This window comes from Myxine glutinosa, chromosome 3 (genome assembly GCF_964187855.1).
Source record: "Myxine glutinosa chromosome 3, kmMyxGlut1.1, whole genome shotgun sequence".
Classification (NCBI taxonomy): domain Eukaryota; kingdom Metazoa; phylum Chordata; class Myxini; order Myxiniformes; family Myxinidae; genus Myxine; species Myxine glutinosa.
In genome coordinates this window covers 196,837,415-196,859,385 of record NC_136263.1, presented here as the reverse complement: position 1 = coordinate 196,859,385, position 21,971 = coordinate 196,837,415, and the positions used below count along the sequence as shown (strand labels likewise).

Sequence of the window (21,971 nt, the reverse complement as noted above, 5' to 3'; positions counted from 1 at the left end):
AAAATCCTCTCCAAACCCAGAGGAATAAAACAATTAAAAACAAGTACAGATACATTCAAAGTACACCGCCCCCATGCCAAAAAAAAAAAAAACATCCTCCAGCGCATAGAGACTGTATTGGGAGGGAGAGGTGTACAATAATTGATTGATTAATTGCACAATTAAAATCAAGAAATGATAAATCATAAAATATTTTCTTAACCAATTGGCTAATAGCATACCTAAACAACCAGTGCTTCATCCGAAGCTGCAACTTTTTGAAAATTAATTAAATGTCATTAATTGGAAAAAAATTAATAAGTAATTGATTAATTAATAAATCGTTAATTGATTAAAGAAATCAAAATGTCCTTCATAGCCAAATCACTTCGTCACTGTCGTGTCCAAATATCAGCTTCCAAGCTCCAAAGGTGCCTGAGATATTGCCCAGATGAGAAAGAAAATAAATAAATGGTGCCCAGCGATGACATCATGCAGCGCCTGGAGATGGCAGAAGACAGGAGCGGTGTGTGTACAAAATATATTTTTTAACATCCACCCACCATAGGCCGTGACAAACAAAAACATTCAAAGAATGGAAAACCCTCTCCAGATCAGGCTAAATAAAAAGGTTCAAACAATGTGGAAATAAAACCCTCGCCGACCAGGATAAACAAAAAGGTTCAAAAATGTAGAAATAAACACTCTCCAGACCAGGATAAACAAAAAGGTTCAAACAATGTAGAAATAAAACCCTCTCCAGACCAGGATAAACAAAAAGGTTCAAACAATGTAGAAATAAAACCCTCTCCAGACCAGGATAAACAAAAAGGTTGAAACAATGTAGAAATAAAACCCTCTCCAGACCAGGATGTACAAAAAGGTTCAAAAATGTATAAATAAACACTCTCCAGACCAGGATAAACAAAAAGTTTCAAAAATGTATAAATAAAACCCTCTCCAGTTCAGGATAAATAAAAAGGTTCAAACAATATAGAAATTAAACCCTCTCCGGACCAGGATAAACAAAAAGGTTCAAACAATCTAAATTAAACCCCCTACAGACCAGGATAAACAAAAAGGTTCAAAAATGTAGAAATTAAACCCTCTCCAGACCAGGCTAAATAAAAAGGTTCAAACAATACAAATTAAACCCCCTACAGACCAGGATAAACAAAAAGGTTCAAAAATGTAGAAATTAAACCCTCTCCAGACCAGGATAAACAAAAAGGTTCAAAAATGTAGAAATAAAACCCTCTCAGACCAGGCTAAATAAAAAGGTTCAAACAATGTAGAACTAAAACCCTCTCCAGACCAGGATAAACAAAAAGGTTCAAACATGAAGAAATAAAACCCTCTCCAGACCAGGATAAATAAAAAGGTGCAAACAATGCAGAAATAAAACCCTCTCCAGACCAGGCTAAACAAAAAGGTTCAAACAATGTAGAAATAAAACCCTCTCCAGACCAGGATAAACAAAAAGGTTCAAACAATGTAGAAATAAAACCCTCTCCAGACCAGGATAAATAAAAAGGTGCAAACAATGCAGAAATAAACACTCTCCAGACCAGGATAAACAAAAAGGTTGAAACAATGTAGAAATAAAACCCTCTCCAGACCAGGATGTACAAAAAGGTTCAAAAATGTATAAATAAACACTCTCCAGACCAGGATAAACAAAAAGTTTCAAAAATGTAGAAATAAAACCCTCTCCAGTTCAGGATAAATAAAAAGGTTCAAACAATATAGAAATTAAACCCTCTCCGGACCAGGATAAACAAAAAGGTTCAAACAATCTAAATTAAACCCCCTACAGACCAGGATAAACAAAAAGGTTCAAAAATGTAGAAATTAAACCCTCTCCAGACCAGGCTAAATAAAAAGGTTCAAACAATACAAATTAAACCCCCTACAGACCAGGATAAACAAAAAGGTTCAAAAATGTAGAAATTAAACCCTCTCCAGACCAGGATAAACAAAAAGGTTCAAAAATGTAGAAATAAAACCCTCTCAGACCAGGATAAACAAAAAGGTTCAAACAATGTAGAACTAAAACCCTCTCCAGACCAGGATAAATAAAAAGGTTCAAACAATGTAGAACTAAAACCCTCTCCAGACCAGGATAAATAAAAAGGTTCAAACAATGTAGAAATAAAACCCTCTCCAGACCAGGATAAACAAAAAGGTTCAAACATGAAGAAATAAAACCCTCTCCAGACCAGGCTAAATAAAAAGGTTCAAACAATGTAGAACTAAAACCCTCTCCAGACCAGGATAAATAAAAAGGTTCAAACAATGTAGAACTAAAACCCTCTCCAGACCAGGATAAATAAAAAGGTTCAAACAATATAGAAATTAAACCCTCTCCAGACCAGGCTAAACAAAAAGATTCAAACAATCTAAATTAAACCCCCTACAGACCAGGATAAACAAAAAGGTTCAAAAATGTAGAAATTAAACCCTCTACAGACCAGACTAAATAAAAAGGTTCACACAAGGCAGAAATAAAACCCTCTCCAGACCAGGATAAACAAAAAGGTTCAAACATGAAGAAATAAAACCCTCTCCAGACCAGGCTAAACAAAAAGGTTCAAACAATGTAGAAATAAAACCCTCTCCAGACCAGGATAAACAAAAAGGTTCAAACAATGTAGAAATAAAACCCTCTCCAGACCAGGATAAACAAAAAGGTTCAAACAATGTATAAATAAAACCCTCTTCAGACCAGGATAAACAAAAAGGTTCAAACAATGTAGAAATAAAACCCTCTCCAGACCAGGATAAACAAAAAGGTTCAAACAATGTAGAAATAAAACCCTCTCCAGACCAGGATAAACAAAAAGGTTCAAACAATGTAGAAATAAAACCCTCTCCAGACCAGGATAAACAAAAAGGTTCAAACAATGTAGAAATAAAACCCTCTCCAGACCAGGATAAACAAAAAGGTTCAAACAATGTATAAATAAAACCCTCTTCAGACCAGGATAAACAAAAAGGTTCAAACAATGTAGAAATAAAACCCTCTCCAGACCAGGATAAACAAAAAGGTTCAAACAATGTAGAAATAAAACCCTCTCCAGACCAGGATAAACAAAAAGGTTCAAACATGGAGAAATTAAACCCTCTTCAGACCAGACTAAATAAAAAGGTTCAAACATGTAGAAATAAAACCCTCTCCAGACCAGGATAAACAAAAAGGTTCAAACAATGTAGAAATAAAACCCTCTTAAGACCAGGATAAACAAAAAGGTTCAAACAATCTAAATTAAACCCCCTACAGACCAGGACAAACAAAAAGGTTCAAAAATGTAGAAATTAAACCCCCTACAGACCAGGATAAACAAAAAGGTTCAAACAATGTAGAAATTAAACCCTCTCCAGTTCAGGATAAACAAAAAGGTTCCTCTGACCACGATAAACAAAAAACAAAAAGGTTCAAAAATGTATAAATAAAACCCTCTCCAGACCAGGATAAACAAAAAGGTTCAAACAATGTAGAACTAAAACCCTCTCCAGACCAGGATAAACAAAAAGGTTCAAACATGTCGAAATAAAACCCTCTCCAGACCAGGATAAACAAAAAGGTTCAAACAATGTATAAATAAAACCCTCTCCAGACCAGGATAAATAAAAAGGTTCAAAAATGTATAAATAAAACCCTCTCCAGACCAGGATAAACAAAAAGGTTCAAAAATGTATAAATAAAACCCTCTCCAGACCAGGATAAATAAAAAGGTTCAAACAAGGCAGAAATAAAACCCTCTCCAGACCAGGATAAACAAAAAGGTTCAAACAATGTAGAAATAAAACCCTCTCCAGACCAGACTAAACAAAAAGGTTCAAACAATGTAGAAATAAAACCCTCTCCAGACCAGGCTAAATAAAAAGGTTCAAACAATGTAGAAATAAAACCCTCTCCAGACCAGGATAAACAAAAAGGTTCAAACAAGGTAGAAATTAAACCCTCTTCAGACCAGGATAAACAAAAAGGTTCAAACAAGGCAGAAATAAAACCCTCTCCAGACCAGTATAAACAAAAAGGTTCAAACAATGTAGAAATAAAACCCTCTCCAGACCAGTATAAACAAAAAGGTGCAAACAATGCAGAAATAAAACCCTCTCCAGACCAGTATAAACAAAAAGGTTCAAACAATGTAGAAATAAAACCCTCTCCAGACCAGTATAAACAAAAAGGTGCAAACAATGCAGAAATAAAACCCTCTCCAGACCAGTATAAACAAAAAGGTTCAAACAAGGCAGAAATAAAACCCTCTCCAGACCAGTATAAACAAAAAGGTTCAAACAATGTAGAAATAAAACCCTCTCCAGACCAGTATAAACAAAAAGGTGCAAACAATGCAGAAATAAAACCCTCTCCAGACCAGTATAAACAAAAAGGTTCAAACAAGGCAGAAATAAAACCCTCTCCAGACCAGTATAAACAAAAAGGTTCAAACAATGTAGAAATTAAACCCTCTTCAGACCAGGATAAACAAAAAGGTTCAAACAAGGCAGAAATAAAACCCTCTCCAGACCAGTATAAACAAAAAGGTTCAAACAATGTAGAAATAAAACCCTCTCCAGACCAGTATAAACAAAAAGGTGCAAACAATGCAGAAATAAAACCCTCTCCAGACCAGTATAAACAAAAAGGTTCAAACAATGTAGAAATAAAACCCTCTCCAGACCAGGATAAACAAAATGGTGCAAACAATGCAGAAATAAAACCCTCTCCAGACCAGTATAAACAAAAAGGTTCAAACAATGCAGAAATAAAACCCTCTCCAGACCAGTATAAACAAAAAGGTTCAAACAATGTAGAAATAAAACCCTCTCCAGACCAGTATAAACAAAAAGGTGCAAACAATGCAGAAATAAAACCCTCTCCAGACCAGTATAAACAAAAAGGTTCAAACAATGTAGAAATAAAACCCTCTCCAGACCAGGATAAACAAAAAGGTGCAAACAATGCAGAAATAAAACCCTCTCCAGACCAGTATAAACAAAAAGGTTCAAACAATGCAGAAATAAAACCCTCTCCAGACCAGTATAAACAAAAAGGTGCAAACAATGCAGAAATAAAACCCTCTCCAGACCAGTATAAACAAAAAGGTGCAAACAATGCAGAAATAAAACCCTCTCCAGACCAGTATAAACAAAAAGGTGCAAACAATGCAGAAATAAAACCCTCTCCAGACCAGTATAAACAAAAAGGTTCAAACAAGGCAGAAATAAAACCCTCTCCAGACCAGTATAAACAAAAAGGTTCAAACAATGTAGAAATAAAACCCTCTCCAGACCAGTATAAACAAAAAGGTGCAAACAATGCAGAAATAAAACCCTCTCCAGACCAGGATAAACAAAAAGGTTCAAACAAGGCAGAAATAAAACCCTCTCCAGACCAGTATAAACAAAAAGGTTCAAACAAGGCAGAAATAAAACCCTCTCCAGACCAGTATAAACAAAAAGGTTCAAACAAGGCAGAAATAAAACCCTCTCCAGACCAGGATAAACAAAAAGGTTCAAACAATGTAGAAATAAAACCCTCTCCAGACCAGACTAAATAAAAAGGTTCAAACAATGTAGAACTAAAACCCTCTCCAGACCAGGATAAACAAAAAGGTTCAAACATGTAGAAATAAAACCCTCTCCAGACCAGACTAAACAAAAAGGTTCACACAAGGCAGAAATAAAACCCTCTTCAGACCAGGATAAACAAAAAGGTTCAAACAATGTAGAAATAAACACTCTCCAGACCAGGATAAACAAAAAGGTTCAAACAATGTAGAAATAAAACCCTCTTCAGACCAGGATAAACAAAAAGGTTCAAACAATGTAGAAATAAACACTCTCCAGACCAGACTAAATAAAAAGGTTCAAACAATGTAGAAATAAAACCCTCTCCAGACCAGGATAAACAAAAAGGTTCAAACAATGTAGAAATAAAACCCTCTCCAGACCAGACTAAACAAAAAGGTTCAAACAATGTAGAAATAAAACCCTCTCCAGACCAGACTAAACAAAAAGGTCAAACAATGTAGAAATAAAACCCTCTCCAGACCAGGATAAACAAAAAGGTTCAAACAATGTAGAAATAAAACCCTCTCCAGACCAGGATAAACAAAAAGGTTCAAACAATGTAGAAATAAAACCCTCTTCAGACCAGGATAAACAAAAAGGTTCAAACAATGTAGAAATAAAACCCTCTCCAGACCAGGATAAACAAAAAGGTTCAAACAATGTAGAAATAAAACCCTCTCCAGACCAGACTAAACAAAAAGGTTCAAACAATGTAGAAATAAAACCCTCTCCAGACCAGGATAAACAAAAAGGTTCAAACAATGTAGAAATAAAACCCTCTCCAGACCAGACTAAACAAAAAGGTTCAAACAATGTAGAAATAAAACCCTCTCCAGACCAGACTAAACAAAAAGGTTCAAACAATGTAGAAATAAAACCCTCTCCAGACCAGACTAAATAAAAAGGTTCAAACAATGTAGAAATAAAACCCTCTCCAGACCAGGATAAACAAAAAGGTCAAACAATGTAGAAATAAACACTCTCCAGACCAGGATAAACAAAAAGGTTCAAACAATGTAGAAATAAAACCCTCTCCAGACCAGGATAAACAAAAAGGTTCAAACAATGTAGAAATAAAACCCTCTCCAGACCAGGATAAACAAAAAGGTTCAAACAATGTAGAAATAAAACCCTCTCCAGACCAGACTAAATAAAAAGGTTAAACAAGGCAGAAATAAAACCCTCTCCAGACCAGACTAAACAAAAAGGTTCAAACAATGTATAAATAAAACCCTCTCCAGACCAGGATAAACAAAAAGGTTCAAACAATGTAGAAATAAAACCCTCTTCAGACCAGCATAAACAAAAAGGTTCAAACAATGTAGAAATAAAACCCTCTCCAGACCAGGATAAACAAAAAGGTTCAAACAATGTAGAAATAAAACCCTCTTCAGACCAGGATAAACAAAAAGGTTCAAACAATGTAGAAATAAAACCCTCTCCAGACCAGACTAAATAAAAAGGTTCAAACAATGTAGAAATAAAACCCTCTCCAGACCAGCATAAACAAAAAGGTTCAAACAATGTAGAAATAAAACCCTCTTCAGACCAGGATAAACAAAAAGGTTCAAACAATGTAGAAATAAAACCCTCTCCAGACCAGACTAAATAAAAAGGTTCAAACAATGTAGAAATAAAACCCTCTCCAGACCAGACTAAATAAAAAGGTTCAAACAATGTAGAAATAAAACCCTCTCCAGACCAGGATAAACAAAAAGGTTCAAACAATGTAGAAATAAAACCCTCTTCAGACCAGGATAAACAAAAAGGTTCAAACAATGTAGAAATAAAACCCTCTCCAGACCAGACTAAATAAAAAGGTTCAAACAATGTAGAAATAAAACCCTCTCCAGACCAGACTAAACAAAAAGGTCAAACAATGTAGAAATAAACACTCTCCAGACCAGGATAAACAAAAAGGTTCAAACAATGTAGAAATAAACACTCTCCAGACCAGGATAAACAAAAAGGTCAAACAATGTAGAAATAAACACTCTCCAGACCAGACTAAATAAAAAGGTCAAACAATGTAGAAATAAAACCCTCTCCAGACCAGTATAAACAAAAAGGTTCAAACAATGTAGAAATAAAACCCTCTCCAGACCAGGATAAACAAAAAGGTTCAAACAATGTAGAAATAAACACTCTCCAGACCAGACTAAATAAAAAGGTCAAACAATGTAGAAATAAAACCCTCTCCAGACCAGTATAAACAAAAAGGTTCAAACAATGTAGAAATAAAACACTCTCCAGACCAGACTAAACAAAAAGGTTCAAACAATGTAGAAATAAAACCCTCTCCAGACCAGGATAAACAAAAAGGTTCAAACAATGTAGAAATAAAACCCTCTCCAGACCAGGCTAAACAAAAAGGTTCAAACAATGTAGAAATAAACACTCTCCAGACCAGGATAAACAAAAAGGTTCAAACAATAGAAATAAAACCCTCTCAGACCAGGCTAAATAAAAAGGTTCAAACAATGTAGAAATAAAACCCTCTCCAGACCAGACTAAACAAAAAGGTTCAAACAAGGCAGAAATAAAACCCTCTCCAGACCAGACTAAACAAAAAGGTTCAAACAAGGCAGAAATAAAACCCTCTCCAGACCAGACTAAACAAAAAGGTTCAAACAATGTAGAAATAAAACCCTCTCCAGACCAGACTAAATAAAAAGGTTCAAACAATGTAGAAATAAAACCCTCTCCAGACCAGGATAAACAAAAAGGTCAAACAATGTAGAAATAAACACTCTCCAGACCAGGATAAACAAAAAGGTTCAAACAATGTAGAAATAAAACCCTCTCCAGACCAGGATAAACAAAAAGGTTCAAACAATGTAGAAATAAAACCCTCTCCAGACCAGTATAAACAAAAAGGTGCAAACAATGCAGAAATAAAACCCTCTCCAGACCAGTATAAACAAAAAGGTTCAAACAAGGCAGAAATAAAACCCTCTCCAGACCAGTATAAACAAAAAGGTTCAAACAATGTAGAACTAAAACCCTCTCCAGACCAGGATAAACAAAAAGGTTCAAACATGTAGAAATAAAACCCTCTCCAGACCAGGATAAACAAAAAGGTGCAAACAATGCAGAAATAAAACCCTCTCCAGACCAGGATAAACAAAAAGGTTCAAACAATGTAGAAATAAAACCCTCTCCAGACCAGTATAAACAAAAAGGTTCAAACAATGTAGAAATAAAACCCTCTCCAGACCAGACTAAACAAAAAGGTTCAAACAATGTAGAAATAAAACCCTCTCCAGACCAGACTAAACAAAAAGGTTCAAACAATGTAGAAATAAAACCCTCTCCAGACCAGACTAAATAAAAAGGTTCAAACAATGTAGAAATAAAACCCTCTCCAGACCAGGATAAACAAAAAGGTCAAACAATGTAGAAATAAACACTCTCCAGACCAGGATAAACAAAAAGGTTCAAACAATGTAGAAATAAAACCCTCTCCAGACCAGGATAAACAAAAAGGTTCAAACAATGTAGAAATAAAACCCTCTCCAGACCAGGATAAACAAAAAGGTTCAAACAATGTAGAAATAAAACCCTCTCCAGACCAGGATAAACAAAAAGTTTCAAACAATGTAGAAATAAAACCCTCTCCAGACCAGGATAAACAAAAAGTTTCAAACAATGTAGAAATAAAACCCTCTCCAGACCAGGATAAACAAAAAGGTTCAAACAATGTAGAAATAAAACCCTCTCCAGACCAGTATAAACAAAAAGGTTCAAACAATGTATAAATAAAACCCTCTCCAGACCAGGATAAACAAAAAGGTGCAAACAATGTAGAAATAAAACCCTCTCCAGACCAGGATAAACAAAAAGGTTCAAACAATGTATAAATAAAACCCTCTCCAGACCAGTATAAACAAAAAGGTGCAAACAATGTAGAAATAAAACCCTCTCCAGACCAGGATAAACAAAAAGGTTCAAACAATATATAAATAAAACCCTCTCCAGACCAGTATAAACAAAAAGGTTCAAACAATGTATAAATAAAACCCTCTCCAGACCAGGATAAATAAAAAGGTTCAAACATGTAGAAATAAAACCCTCTCCAGACCAGACTAAACAAAAAGGTTCAAACAATGTATAAATAAAACCCTCTCCAGACCAGACTAAATAAAAAGGTTCAAACAATGTAGAAATAAAACCCTCTCCAGACCAGGATAAACAAAAAGGTTCAAACAATGTAGAAATAAAACCCTCTCCAGACCAGGATAAACAAAAAGGTTCAAACAATGTAGAAATAAAACCCTCTCCAGACCAGGATAAACAAAAAGGTTCAAACAATGTAGAAATAAAACCCTCTCCAGACCAGGATAAACAAAAAGGTCAAACAATGTAGAAATAAACACTCTCCAGACCAGACTAAATAAAAAGGTTCAAACAAGGCAGAAATAAAACCCTCTCCAGACCAGTATAAACAAAAAGGTTCAAACATGGCAGAAATAAAACCCTCTCCAGACCAGTATAAACAAAAAGGTTCAAACAAGGCAGAAATAAAACCTTCTCCAGACCAGGATAAACAAAAAGGTTCAAACAATGTAGAAATAAAACCCTCTCCAGACCAGACTAAATAAAAAGGTTCAAACAATGTAGAACTAAAACCCTCTCCAGACCAGGATAAATAAAAAGGTTCAAACATGTAGAAATAAAACCCTCTCCAGACCAGGATAAATAAAAAGGTTCAAACAATGTAGAACTAAAACCCTCTCCAGACCAGGATAAACAAAAAGGTTCAAACATGTAGAAATAAAACCCTCTCCAGACCAGGATAAACAAAAAGGTTCAAACAATGTAGAAATAAAACCCTCTTCAGACCAGGATAAACAAAAAGGTTCAAACAATGTAGAAATAAAACCCTCTCCAGACCAGGATAAACAAAAAGGTTCAAACAATGTAGAAATAAAACCCTCTCCAGACCAGGATAAACAAAAAGGTTCAAAAATGTAGAAATTAAACCCTCTCCAGACCAGGATAAACAAAAAGGTTCAAACAATGTAGAAATAAAACCCTCTCCCGACCAGGATAAACAAAAAGGTGCAAACAATGCAGAAATAAAACCCTCTCCCGACCAGGATAAACAAAAAGGTTCAAACAATGTAGAAATAAAACCCTCTCCAGACCAGGATAAACAAAAAGGTTCAAACAATGTAGAAATAAAACCCTCTCCAGACCAGGATAAACAAAAAGGTTCAAACAATGTAGAAATAAAACCCTCTCCAGACCAGGATAAACAAAAAGGTTCAAACAATGTAGAAATAAAACCCTCTCCAGACCAGGATAAACAAAAAGGTGCAAACAATGCAGAAATAAACACTCTCCAGACCAGGATAAACAAAAAGGTTCAAACAATGTATAAATAAAACCCTCTCCAGACCAGGATAAACAAAAAGGTGCAAACAATGTAGAAATTAAACCCCCTACAGACCACGATAAACAAAAAGGTTCAAAAATGTAGAAATAAAACCCTCTCCAGACCAGGATAAACAAAAAGGTTCAAAAATGTAGAAATAAAACCCTCTCCAGACCAGGATAAACAAAAAGGTTCAAAAATGTAGAAATAAAACCCTCTCCAGACCAGGATAAACAAAAAGGTTCAAAATGTAGAAATAAAACCCTCTCCAGACCAGGATAAACAAAAAGGTTCAAAAATGTAGAAATAAAACCCTCTCCAGACCAGGATAAACAAAAAGGTTCAAAAATGTAGAAATTAAACCATCTCCAGACCAGGATAAACTAAAAGGTTCAAACAATATAGAAATTAAACCCTCTCCAGACCAGGATAAACAAAAAGGTTCAAAATGTAGAAATAAAACCATCTCCAGACCAGGATAAACAAAAAGGTTCAAAATGTAGAAATAAAACCCTCTCCAGACCAGGATAAACAAAAAGGTTCAAAAATGTAGAAATAAAACCATCTCCAGACCAGGATAAACAAAAAGGTTCAAACAATATAGAAATTAAACCCTCTCCAGACCAGGATAAACAAAAAGGTTCAAAATGTAGAAATAAAACCATCTCCAGACCAGGATAAACAAAAAGGTTCAAAATGTAGAAATAAAACCATCTCCAGACCAGGATAAACAAAAAGGTTCAAAAATGTAGAAATAAAACCCTCTCCAGACCAGGATAAACAAAAAGGTTCAAAAATGTAGAAATAAAACCCTCTCCAGACCAGGATAAACAAAAAGGTTCAAACAATGTAGAAATAAACACTCTCCAGACCAGGATAAACAAAAAGGTTCAAACATGTAGAAATAAAACCCTCTCCAGACCAGGATAAACAAAAAGGTTCAAACATGTATAAATAAAACCCTCTCCAGACCAGGATAAACAAAAAGGTTCAAAAATGTAGAAATTAAACCCTCTTCAGACCAGGATAAACAAAAAGGTTCAAACAATGTAGAAATAAAACCCTCTCCAGACCAGGATAAACAAAAAGGTTCAAACAATGTAGAAATAAAACCCTCTCCAGACCAGGATAAACAAAAAGGTTCAAACAATGTAGAAATAAACACTCTCCAGACCAGGATAAACAAAAAGGTTCAAACAATGTAGAAATAAAACCCTCTCCAGACCAGGATAAACAAAAAGGTTCAAACAATGTAGAAATAAAACCATCTCCAGACCAGGATAAACAAAAAGGTTCAAACAATATAGAAATTAAACCCTCTCCAGACCAGGATAAACAAAAAGGTTCAAAATGTAGAAATAAAACCATCTCCAGACCAGGATAAACAAAAAGGTTCAAACAATGTAGAAATAAAACCCTCTCCAGATCCAGGCTACATAGAAAGGTCAGGCCCACAAAGCTATTTTCCTCGCAATTCTAGCTGCAAGAATTAATTGATGGCAACAAACACTCACGAACATGACATGATAGATGGAACTATACATGTTTTATGATACCAATTCCCCCAAAAAAATAAAACCGCGTGCCAGAGCTCAGACGAATACCCAATGAAGTCCTTTAATCATGGATGAGAGAAAATCTCACCTTTTTGTCTTCCAACTGAATTTTTAAATACCACTCATGTTGCTGATCACGCTCAGCCAGGAACAAAGCATGGTCAAAGTATCCAGCTTGACGAAGGACCTTGATTGCTGTCTCAACATCGAATATCACTTCTCTGGTCTGGAATTAAACAACAAAAATAAACTTCACATTAACACACTGCAGAACAATTCTGGGCAACCAGTTATCCTTTTGGAAGGGTAAATTAATAACCAGACCAACAAGGTCTGTTAAGGGCTTTTATTTCTATTTTTTTTTTCTATACAGGATCGAGGCTCATGAAAGAGCTAACATTTATCACGCAAGCAAATCAAACAGACACACAAAACATATAATAAGGGTAGAGATAGACAAGATGGGGAGAGAAGGGGAAGCACACAAACACAACATTTGAGAGCAGGGACATCGGGAGATCTGTGGGAGGGCTTGGGGGAAGGAAGCGTGGGAAAGGGGGTGGAGGAAGCGTGGGAAGGGGGGGGGGGGAGGGTGGGAGAAGTATAAAACACAAGGACACTGCAAGGACTTCCAGGAAGGAAGTTGGTATTTCAAAAAAGTGAATAAAACCACCTTTAGAGGCCATTTTTCCCCGCAAAGCGGGGGTTGGCCTTTTTCGGGAACCGTGGTTGTTGTTGTTTTTCGGTCCCCTATTTGAAGCAATGTTTTACGGCCGGATGCCCTTCCTGACGCCAACCCTTTTTGCCGCCTTTAACGACAAACAGGGAATTACCAGTGAACTGGTACTCAATTAGCCGACCTCGGAAGGATGACAGGCTGAGTCAACCCCCCTGGCGTTAATTCAGCGATCGACCGGGATTCGAACCCAGGATCCTTGGATCCTAAGCCGGCACCCTAGCCGCTAGCCCAACACCAGGGATCTGGGGTGAACAAAAAAGTGAATCTGGGGTGAAATTAGCGGGGGTAGAAAAGATCAAGGTTTTGGATGGGGGAAGATAAGAGATGGTGGTGAACAGCTGTTTTAAAGACCTGGAGGGTGGAGTGGGTTTGAAGAGAGTGAGGGAGTTTGTTCCAGAGGCGGGAGAAAGGAGGAATGAAGGAGTGAAGGTGAGCAGAGAGTCTTGATTTTGGCAGTTTAACCATAAGAGGGTTGCAGGCAGATCTCGTGCGACTTGTAGGAATATTTGGGGAACAGAGCCCAGAGAGAGCTGGGGTTGGGTGTTTTCGTTTCAAAAGAGGTAAGGGTTTTCGCCAGAAATTGAAAGTAGGGTGCATATTTCACAAGCGATCACCAATAGACTGGGCACCAGAGGCCTTTGTGCCCCTGGAAGCTCTAGGGTACGCACACCATGCTCGTACACATATTATAGCCCGATTCTGGCTCCAAATGTTGTGAATGCAAAACCGAAGGTTGTGGATGAATTTTCACACATCACTCAAAGTCTGGTGTTGGCTTAGCGGTTAGGGTGCCGACTTGGGATCCTAGGATCCTGGGTTCGAATCCCGGTCGATCGCTGAATTAACGCCAGGGGGGTTGACTCAGCCTGTCATCCTTCCGAGGTCGGCAAATTGAGCACCAGTTCACTGGTAATTCCCTGCCTGTCGCAAGAGGCGACTAACAGGGTTGGCGGCAGGAAGAGCATCTGGCCATAAAACATTGCTTCAAAAAGGGGACCAGGGTGCCCGAAAAAGGCCAACCCCCTGCTCTGCGAGGGAAATGGCCTCCAAGGGTGGTTCTTCTTTCTACTTAAAGGTGCTTCGAACAGAAAAACAAGAAGACGTCATGCAGAGCACGATACTTGCAAAATTTGCCGCGTTGTTAGGGCTAGGGGTGGGACGGTGGGGAGAGAAACCACTGGGTGAGTTAGCAACAGCATGCATAGCAAGAGGGAAGCTTCCTGTATGACTATGACCAATGTTGCGAATAGTTACCTGCAATCGTGGAAGATGACAAAATTTCATGACAAAATTGGCTAACCCCCGCTCTAGCGGGGAAAATGGCCTTAAAACGATCATTCATTCATTCATTCAATCGTGGAAGCATTATCATGCAGTGTTAACCAAAAATCTGTGAGCGGAGGTCAAATAAGGCAGTCATATCTATCTATCTATAATTCCAGTAATCTCTGTGTGTATGTCTGTGTGTCTGTGACCGCTGTTTCTCGACAACCACGGGTCCGATATACTTTAAACTTGCCAGGTATATTGCTGGGGACCCGAGGATGTGCCTTTTCAAGGTTTCATATTAATCGGAGAAGTAGTTACCGAGCTATGGCGATTTATTTACCAAACTCCGCAAGCCGTTCGCTTTGGACCAAACCATTTCATGTAAATAGAGGGGGGGGATTGTCACCGTACTCGCAAGCCGTTCGCTTTGGACCAAACCATTTCATGTAAATAGAGGGGGGGGATATAATTTTAGATATATATATAGTACGGGCATGCCCTAGTACTATTAAAGAGCCGTGTGTGTGTGTGTGTGTACATATATATATATATATACGCGCACGCACACACACACACACACACACACACACACACACACACACACACACACACACACACACACACACACACACACACACACACACACACACACACACACACACACACACACACCAAGGGATGATATGATTATACTGGAGTGCAAACCCCTCCATAAAGCTTTATCATAATCCGTCCACAACTCTGAGATATCATGCTATATATTGTTTTTAGCCCGATCTCACAATGGTGGTCACTTTAAAAATTCTGGATCCGGATCTTCACCAAAACCGAATCAATTTGGCCTCGTCACACACCCAACCTGTCCACCAAATTTTGTCCGAATCGATGAATAACTTTTTGAGACATCCCGCTCACAGACAGGCTGCCAGACATGCAGGATAGAAGTGAAAACATAACCTCCGTCCACCTTCAGTGGCGTAGTTAATAACAGTGCAAAGTGTATACTTGATCATGTGAATAACAAGTAATAATACCTGGCATGGCCAATCAATCAACAGCTCACCTTGATAAACTCATCCAACTTGGAACCATCTTTCAGTTTTGTGTAGCAGTTTAGCAGAAGAGTCGTGTGATCTTCATTAGCCAACGACAGCCGATGCAGAGCTTGCAGATAGGCAGTGAGGTTGTGAATTCGCTGAGCATCCAAGAACTTCCGTATTACGTATGATGGTTCCAACTTCCCAATAGTTCTGGAGAACAAATCCATAGAGATAGGAAAGTCCGAGTACGGCACGTTATGTAAACCGTTTTACAGCATTGCAGTAGCAACTTGCATCAATAACACTCCCTCACCGTATATATTGCTGTATGGCACCATCGTGATCACCTTTATTGTAAAGGTGATCCCCATATTGGCGGAAAATATCAGCCAGGTCATCGCTATCCAAATGCTGAGTTTTAGCGAGGTTGATCGCAAGCACGTACAGATTCTTCTTAAACAGCATCTGGTTAACAAAAACGATTATTACACTTCACTAAATGTCTATGCGCAAATATGTATAATTAAAGTGCAAGAAAAGTTCCTGATTTCACGACAAAACTAGCACGCCACTCAGTAGAGCGCATACTCCCGCCGTGGGTGGCCGCTGCTGAGCAGTATCTTCCAATGGTTAAAAATCCTTCAGAAAATTCCTGGATACGGAATAATATCCCGAGCTTCACCAAAAACTAATCAATTCTTCCTTATCCCAAGGGCAATCATCCCACCAACTTTCATCCAAATCCGTTCAGAACTTTTCCAGATATCTTGTTCACAAACACACGAACACACACACGGACGGACACGATCGAATGCATTACTCCCTGGCGGGAGTAATAAACAAAGGCATTGATGGAAAGGCTACAAAAAGAATCTTGGTACCAAAACAAAGTAAGAAAAATAATAGTACCTCAAGCTTGGTCTGCGTGTCTCTCTCTTGAAGAGCCATCAGTTTACGATCGCCCATCACAACATACAACGATCCCCATTCAGCCAGGACATCCAGCACGTCAGGAAACGGTGCAGAATAGGCAATAAGCTTATTCTCCAAATCGTAAATTGTCAATATGTTAATGTCTACAGCATCCTTGTCCAGTCCTGCTGCATTAACCCTGCAAGGCAAATAAGAAGTTAAACGGACAATACGAGGACACACAATCCAACCAGGAAAAAAACCCCAAAAAAAACAAGAAAGACGTCATGCAGAGCACGCTACTTACAAAATCCACCCCTCCCCAAAATAAAAAGTTGCCATGGATACATCAAATTGTCCATTTCATTAAGATTAAAATAGACGATCTTAATCAAAGCTCGGGTTAATTGGATTAAAACTGATAATTATTCAGATGAAAATTGATATTAGAAGTTTGACCTCGAGTTGACCTTTGACCTCAAAATAGCTGGTTTCCCAAATCAGTGATGCACTATGTAATTGCTGTTTCATTTTCAAGTCGATAGGATGAAAAGTGACGATTTTTCAGATGAAAATTAAATTTCAGAAGTTTGACCTTGAGTTGAACTTTGACCTTTTGACCTTAAAATAGATAGTTTCACAATTCAGTGAAGAGCTATGCAATTGCTGTTTAATCTCTAAATCAATTGGATAAAAATTTATGATTTTTCAGATGAAAATTGATGATTTTTAAAGTTTGACCTTGAGTTGACCTTTGTCCTTTTTAACCTTAAAAACAGTTGGTTCCCCAATTTAGTGACTCAATATGCAAATGCTGTTCAATTTTCAAGTCAAGTCAAATTTCAATGAAAAATTACAATTTTAGAAATTTGACCTCAAGATGACCTGTGACCTCAAAATCAATAGGCTTCTTCCTTATGACCAACTCTACCATCTGGTGAAGTTTCGTGAAGATCGGTTTAAAATTGTGACCTATAGGCAATTGACAGACAAGCAAACAGACAGAATAACGCACACAACCAACCAATATAATTGAAAAATGTTAGATTTTGCAAGTAACAAGTTCCATTGTCTTAACAATTACAATTCTCTACAGATGTAGATTACCTTGAAACACCTTTGGTATCTTTGGTCACGACCACCAAGAACCCTCTGTACCAATGAATGATCTTCTTTTCGCCTTCGAAGGCGAAACAAGGGCCACGCTCCTCTGGTTGGTACAGGTACACACAATCATTTCGAGCGATGACAAACTGATTGTCCTGTGAAAGGTCACTGAGAGCTGAGCAGCGAACAGCGCAGCCATGCTGATCCAACTGCACCCTTGTGCAGTCTTTAGTGGACACATTTAATGACTGAAAACAAGGAAGGGAAAAGCAAGAACAAAACAATTAAATATCGAAAAGATTCACTTCATTAATCCTTCCCACAACGTAAAGTGAAGTGTCGCTGCTTAAAATAAACTACAGGTTGGTGGTGTAAGTTAGAGCATAAGCAAACTCGAGATTGCATGGAACACATTACTCCCCCCCCCCCCCCCCCCCCCCCCCCCCCCCCCCCCCCATGCAGTCTTGGGATAAAAAGTTAGCTTTGTTTGTGAACTTTGAATAACGGGACCAATGGTAACGATACAAAGCCGATGGGGCAAACGGAACAGTCCAGAGCTGAACCTTCTGCCAAATCTGCCCTCGGAACGCACCGCAAATTTGATTGGTCGAGACGGCATGAAATTTTGCCCAGGTACTGCTAAACTGAACGTTTTTGGAAGCGCAAACCAGGAGATTTGTGTTCTACGGTGTTCAAATATATAATTAAGTTGAAATAAAATGAAGGTTTTAAAGGCTGTAGAAAAAAATGTTTTCATCGCAGTTGATGCACCGTCTTTTACACCACCTTATTTAGCATGTTACACATCAGTTCGTCTTGCCTGTCGATTGTGTCCTTTATGATATCCCTAAAAACTAAGTTTCCTGTTTGGAATGATTTTCTATTTTGCTTTACTCTGTGCACGTGCCCTCTGGACAAGACGCCGTACAATTTGCCAATTTAAGAGCCAAAGTACTGTTAAACTGCAAGTTTGCGTTCGAGTGTTCAAAATATAACGCGCTTTTTACGACGCAGGTGAGGTAAGACCACAAATTGGCAACATGAGCGCACACTTTATTAATGGGCCTAGTGGCCTCCTCCCATGTTGAAGTTCCTTGAAAAAATTGTAAGTAGTATATAAAAACACTACCAGGGGGTACCCGGAGTTGCCCGGCTGGGTGAACTTTTCCCGGCTGTGGTTTCGACACGTGTTTGACATTGAAAAGTTATGGAGTTATTGGCCTCAGGGTGGTTACCTTTTGCCTACGGGCCTGCGGAAGCACTGCCTGACCCCGCATCCCAATATACACTTTATAGCGGCCTTTGGTGACCTCAAAATGGACGTCAAGGTCAACGTGTGGTAGCTTAAAACTTTACCCAGACTCTGAAGTACTTACACCCACAATTTGGGGCCTCTGTGTGCTACGGTTCGGCCGTGAAAGAATTAACGTACAAACAAACACACAAACATTTATAGGATTTCCGCAGATAAAAATACACGGCAACATGGAAGTGCAATTCAGCGAAAACCTAAAGTGACATTGATCGAGGTTTTACATTTATATTTACACACGCTTCCATGTGTATCGCTTCATTTAACCATGCATGGTATTCACCTGGACATTATCCGTAGTGACAACAAACAGGAACATGGCCTTGCCAACCTGCCTGAAAGCCAAGCCTGTGATGGGAGATGAGTTTTCATGGACCTGGGTTTTGCAATGCCTGTCCCTTGTAATATCTCCCTTCATGGACATGACACTTCCATCAGTAAAACCTGGAAAGAAAGAAAGAAACAGCATAGTGTACAACCTGGGAAGAAAAAAAAAGATTATAATACGAACAAGGACTTCTGGACCGTTGGAATCTCAAGACAGAAGGCGATTCCCAAGGACCATCACTCTCCCCCAGGTGGAAAGTTGGTTGCCTCAGTATTTTATCCACCCTTGCATCTGGCCTCACTCCTCCCAACATCTCCTGCCTCTGCTCTCCTCAAGCCACTCCAAGTCCCACGGTTTCCTCTTCAACCCCTCCCAAAGTCCAGACAGGTTGCCCACCTGCATTCATCGTCCCCTTATTCTCAACATTATTGAATCGTCTCCCATTGTCCATCGTCTTGTCCTCCACACTTCAGCCTTTAACCGTAAAAGGACTTGGCTTTCCCGGAGGTTCAAAAGACTGGGGATGGTGGGTGGGGGCAGTGGATGGTGGGTGGACAACCACCTCATCTCATCTCTTCCCCCATCCCTACCAGTCACATTTTCTCCCTTCTCGACCCCAACCCTCTTTCAAGCACGTTGCTATTTCCATCCTTCCTTTGCCTCTTTTCCTGTTTGGTCATTCCCTGTGTCCAACTGCAGCCATTCTGGCCTGATGTTCACTATGTCACACCATGCTCAGCTTGATACCAGCGAAATCAAGGCCTTCAAGATCATTAGACTCTCCCTCGACACAGCCGAGTCTATGGGCCTATCACTTTCACATCGCAGACAGGTACTGACCAGACGGACAGGTCTCTCTCTTCTCCCGCATCCTTTCATGTCTTGCACCCTCCGGCCTTTCTGTGCCCTCCCCCGCCCCATCAAGGTTTCTGCAGGGCGCATACGGTCTGCCAGTAACCCCCTTCTGGTGAAGCTCACAAAATCCTGACTGGCTGCTCACCTCCACTGATCCGTTCCTATTTTTTCCCACCTGTAGAACCAATTTCCTCAGTCTTCATAATTTCATTATTCGCTCCAAGGCTTCAAGACATCTGCTCACCACCACCTCAGATCATCCCTCATCCAAAAACCATGATCTTTATACCCCCATTAACCCTCCCAAAACCCACCTCTTTCCAAGTTTCCAGTTCTTCCTTCCATTTGTGTGATTGAGAGTTTGCGGCTGTATCCATCTTGGTCACCATGTGCCCTCCCCTTTTCCTCGTATCCCTTGTGTGTCAATGTCTCCCTCCATTTTGTTTCTCAACCATGCTGGTCTCGTTCTCTCTCTCACACTCTTATTTTCTACTGTTCCTTTTGTTCCGTTATGTCCTGATCCGTTTTACGTTCTAGCTCCTACCTGAGCCTTAACACTGTAGACGAAAACAAAATATTGCTTCTTGTTGTCTAATCGTTGTTGTCTAATAAAATGTTGTCGTCTAATATTGTCTAATCGGTTGTTCCTGTCACCGAACGAACTCGTCCACCTATTGTCACAAGTCGTCCATAACTTTTTGAACTTCCATGCTATATATCCTTTTTGGTCCTATCACTCAATGGTGAATGAATGAATTCATTCATTCATTCATTCACTCAATGGTGAAGAATCACTTTTAAAATTCTAGTAGCCGGATCAAGATTTTCATCAAAATCGAATCAATTAGTCTTTGTCATAAACACAACCTGTCCATCAACTTTCGTTTGAATCCGTCCATAACCTTTTAATATAACCTGATCACAGACAAACGGTGAATATATAACATCCGTCCACCTGTGGTGGCTGAAGAAACAAAACACATTTTTTATATCTTTTTATTATTTGTTATTTGTGGGGGAAGAAGGGAGGTGTGTGTGTGGGGGGGGGGGGGGGGAAGAAGGGAGGTGTGTGTGTGGGGGGGGGGGAAGAAGGGAGGTGTGTGTGTGGGGGAAGAAGGGAGGTGTGTGTGTGGGGGAAGAAGGGAGGTGTGTGTGTGGGGGAAGAAGGGAGGTGTGTGTGTGGGGGGGGGGGGGGGGGGGAAGAAGGGAGGTGTGTGTGGGGGGGGAAGAAGGGAGGTGTGTGTGTGTGGGGGAAGAAGGGAGGTGTGTGTGGAAGAAGGGAGGTGTGTGTGTGTGGAAGAAGGGAGGTGTGTGTGTGTGGAAGAAGGGAGGTGTGTGTGGGGGAGAAGAAGGGAGGTGTGTGTGTGGGGGAAGAAGGGAGGTGTGTGTGTGTGGGGGAAGACGGGAGGTGTGTGGGGGAAGAAGGGAGGTGTGTAGGGGAAGAAGGGAGGTGTGTGGGGGAAGAAGGGAGGTGTGTGGGGAGAATGAAGGTGTGTGGGGGAAGAAGGGAGGAAACAGCAACCTGCAAAGTACTGTGATTGGTTGGGGCTAGGAAAGGTCAATGGCCACTTTAGAACACAACACACATAAATTCAATCAATCAAGTAAACTACTTAAATCAAAGAATGTTGTTCATACAACAACCACAAATCAGAACAACAGTACCAGATTTGCGCCTGACCTACAATTATGGAGCAAAGTTGTCTAGCACTGCATCTGTAATCATTACTCCCGCCAGGGAGTAATGCATTCACTCGTGTCCGTGTGTGTGTGTGCGTGTGTGCGTTTGTGAACAAGATATCTGGAAAAGGTCTGAACGTATTTGGATGAAAGTTGGTGGGATGATTGCCCTTGGGATAAGGAAGAAGTGATTAGTTTTTGGTGAAGCTCAGGATATTATTCCGGATCCAGGATTTT

At 39.2% G+C, this 21,971-nt stretch overlaps 1 protein-coding gene across 8 annotated transcripts in view; it reads right to left on the bottom strand.

Moving 5' to 3' along the window:
• VPS11 (VPS11 core subunit of CORVET and HOPS complexes) overlaps window positions 1-21,971 on the bottom strand; it is a 151,266-nt gene that overhangs the window by 39,140 nt on the left and 90,155 nt on the right. For all 8 annotated transcript variants that reach the window (XM_078774966.1, XM_078774967.1, XM_078774962.1 and 5 more), the window contains 6 exons: window positions 19,155-19,315; window positions 17,560-17,807; window positions 16,450-16,651; window positions 15,854-16,005; window positions 15,564-15,750; window positions 12,581-12,718 (listed from right to left, as the gene is read on the bottom strand). In XM_078774966.1, the coding sequence (XP_078631092.1) occupies window positions 12,581-12,718; window positions 15,564-15,750; window positions 15,854-16,005; window positions 16,450-16,651; window positions 17,560-17,807; window positions 19,155-19,315 (1,088 nt within the window). The remainder of the gene's footprint in view (window positions 1-12,580; window positions 12,719-15,563; window positions 15,751-15,853; window positions 16,006-16,449; window positions 16,652-17,559; window positions 17,808-19,154; window positions 19,316-21,971) is intronic.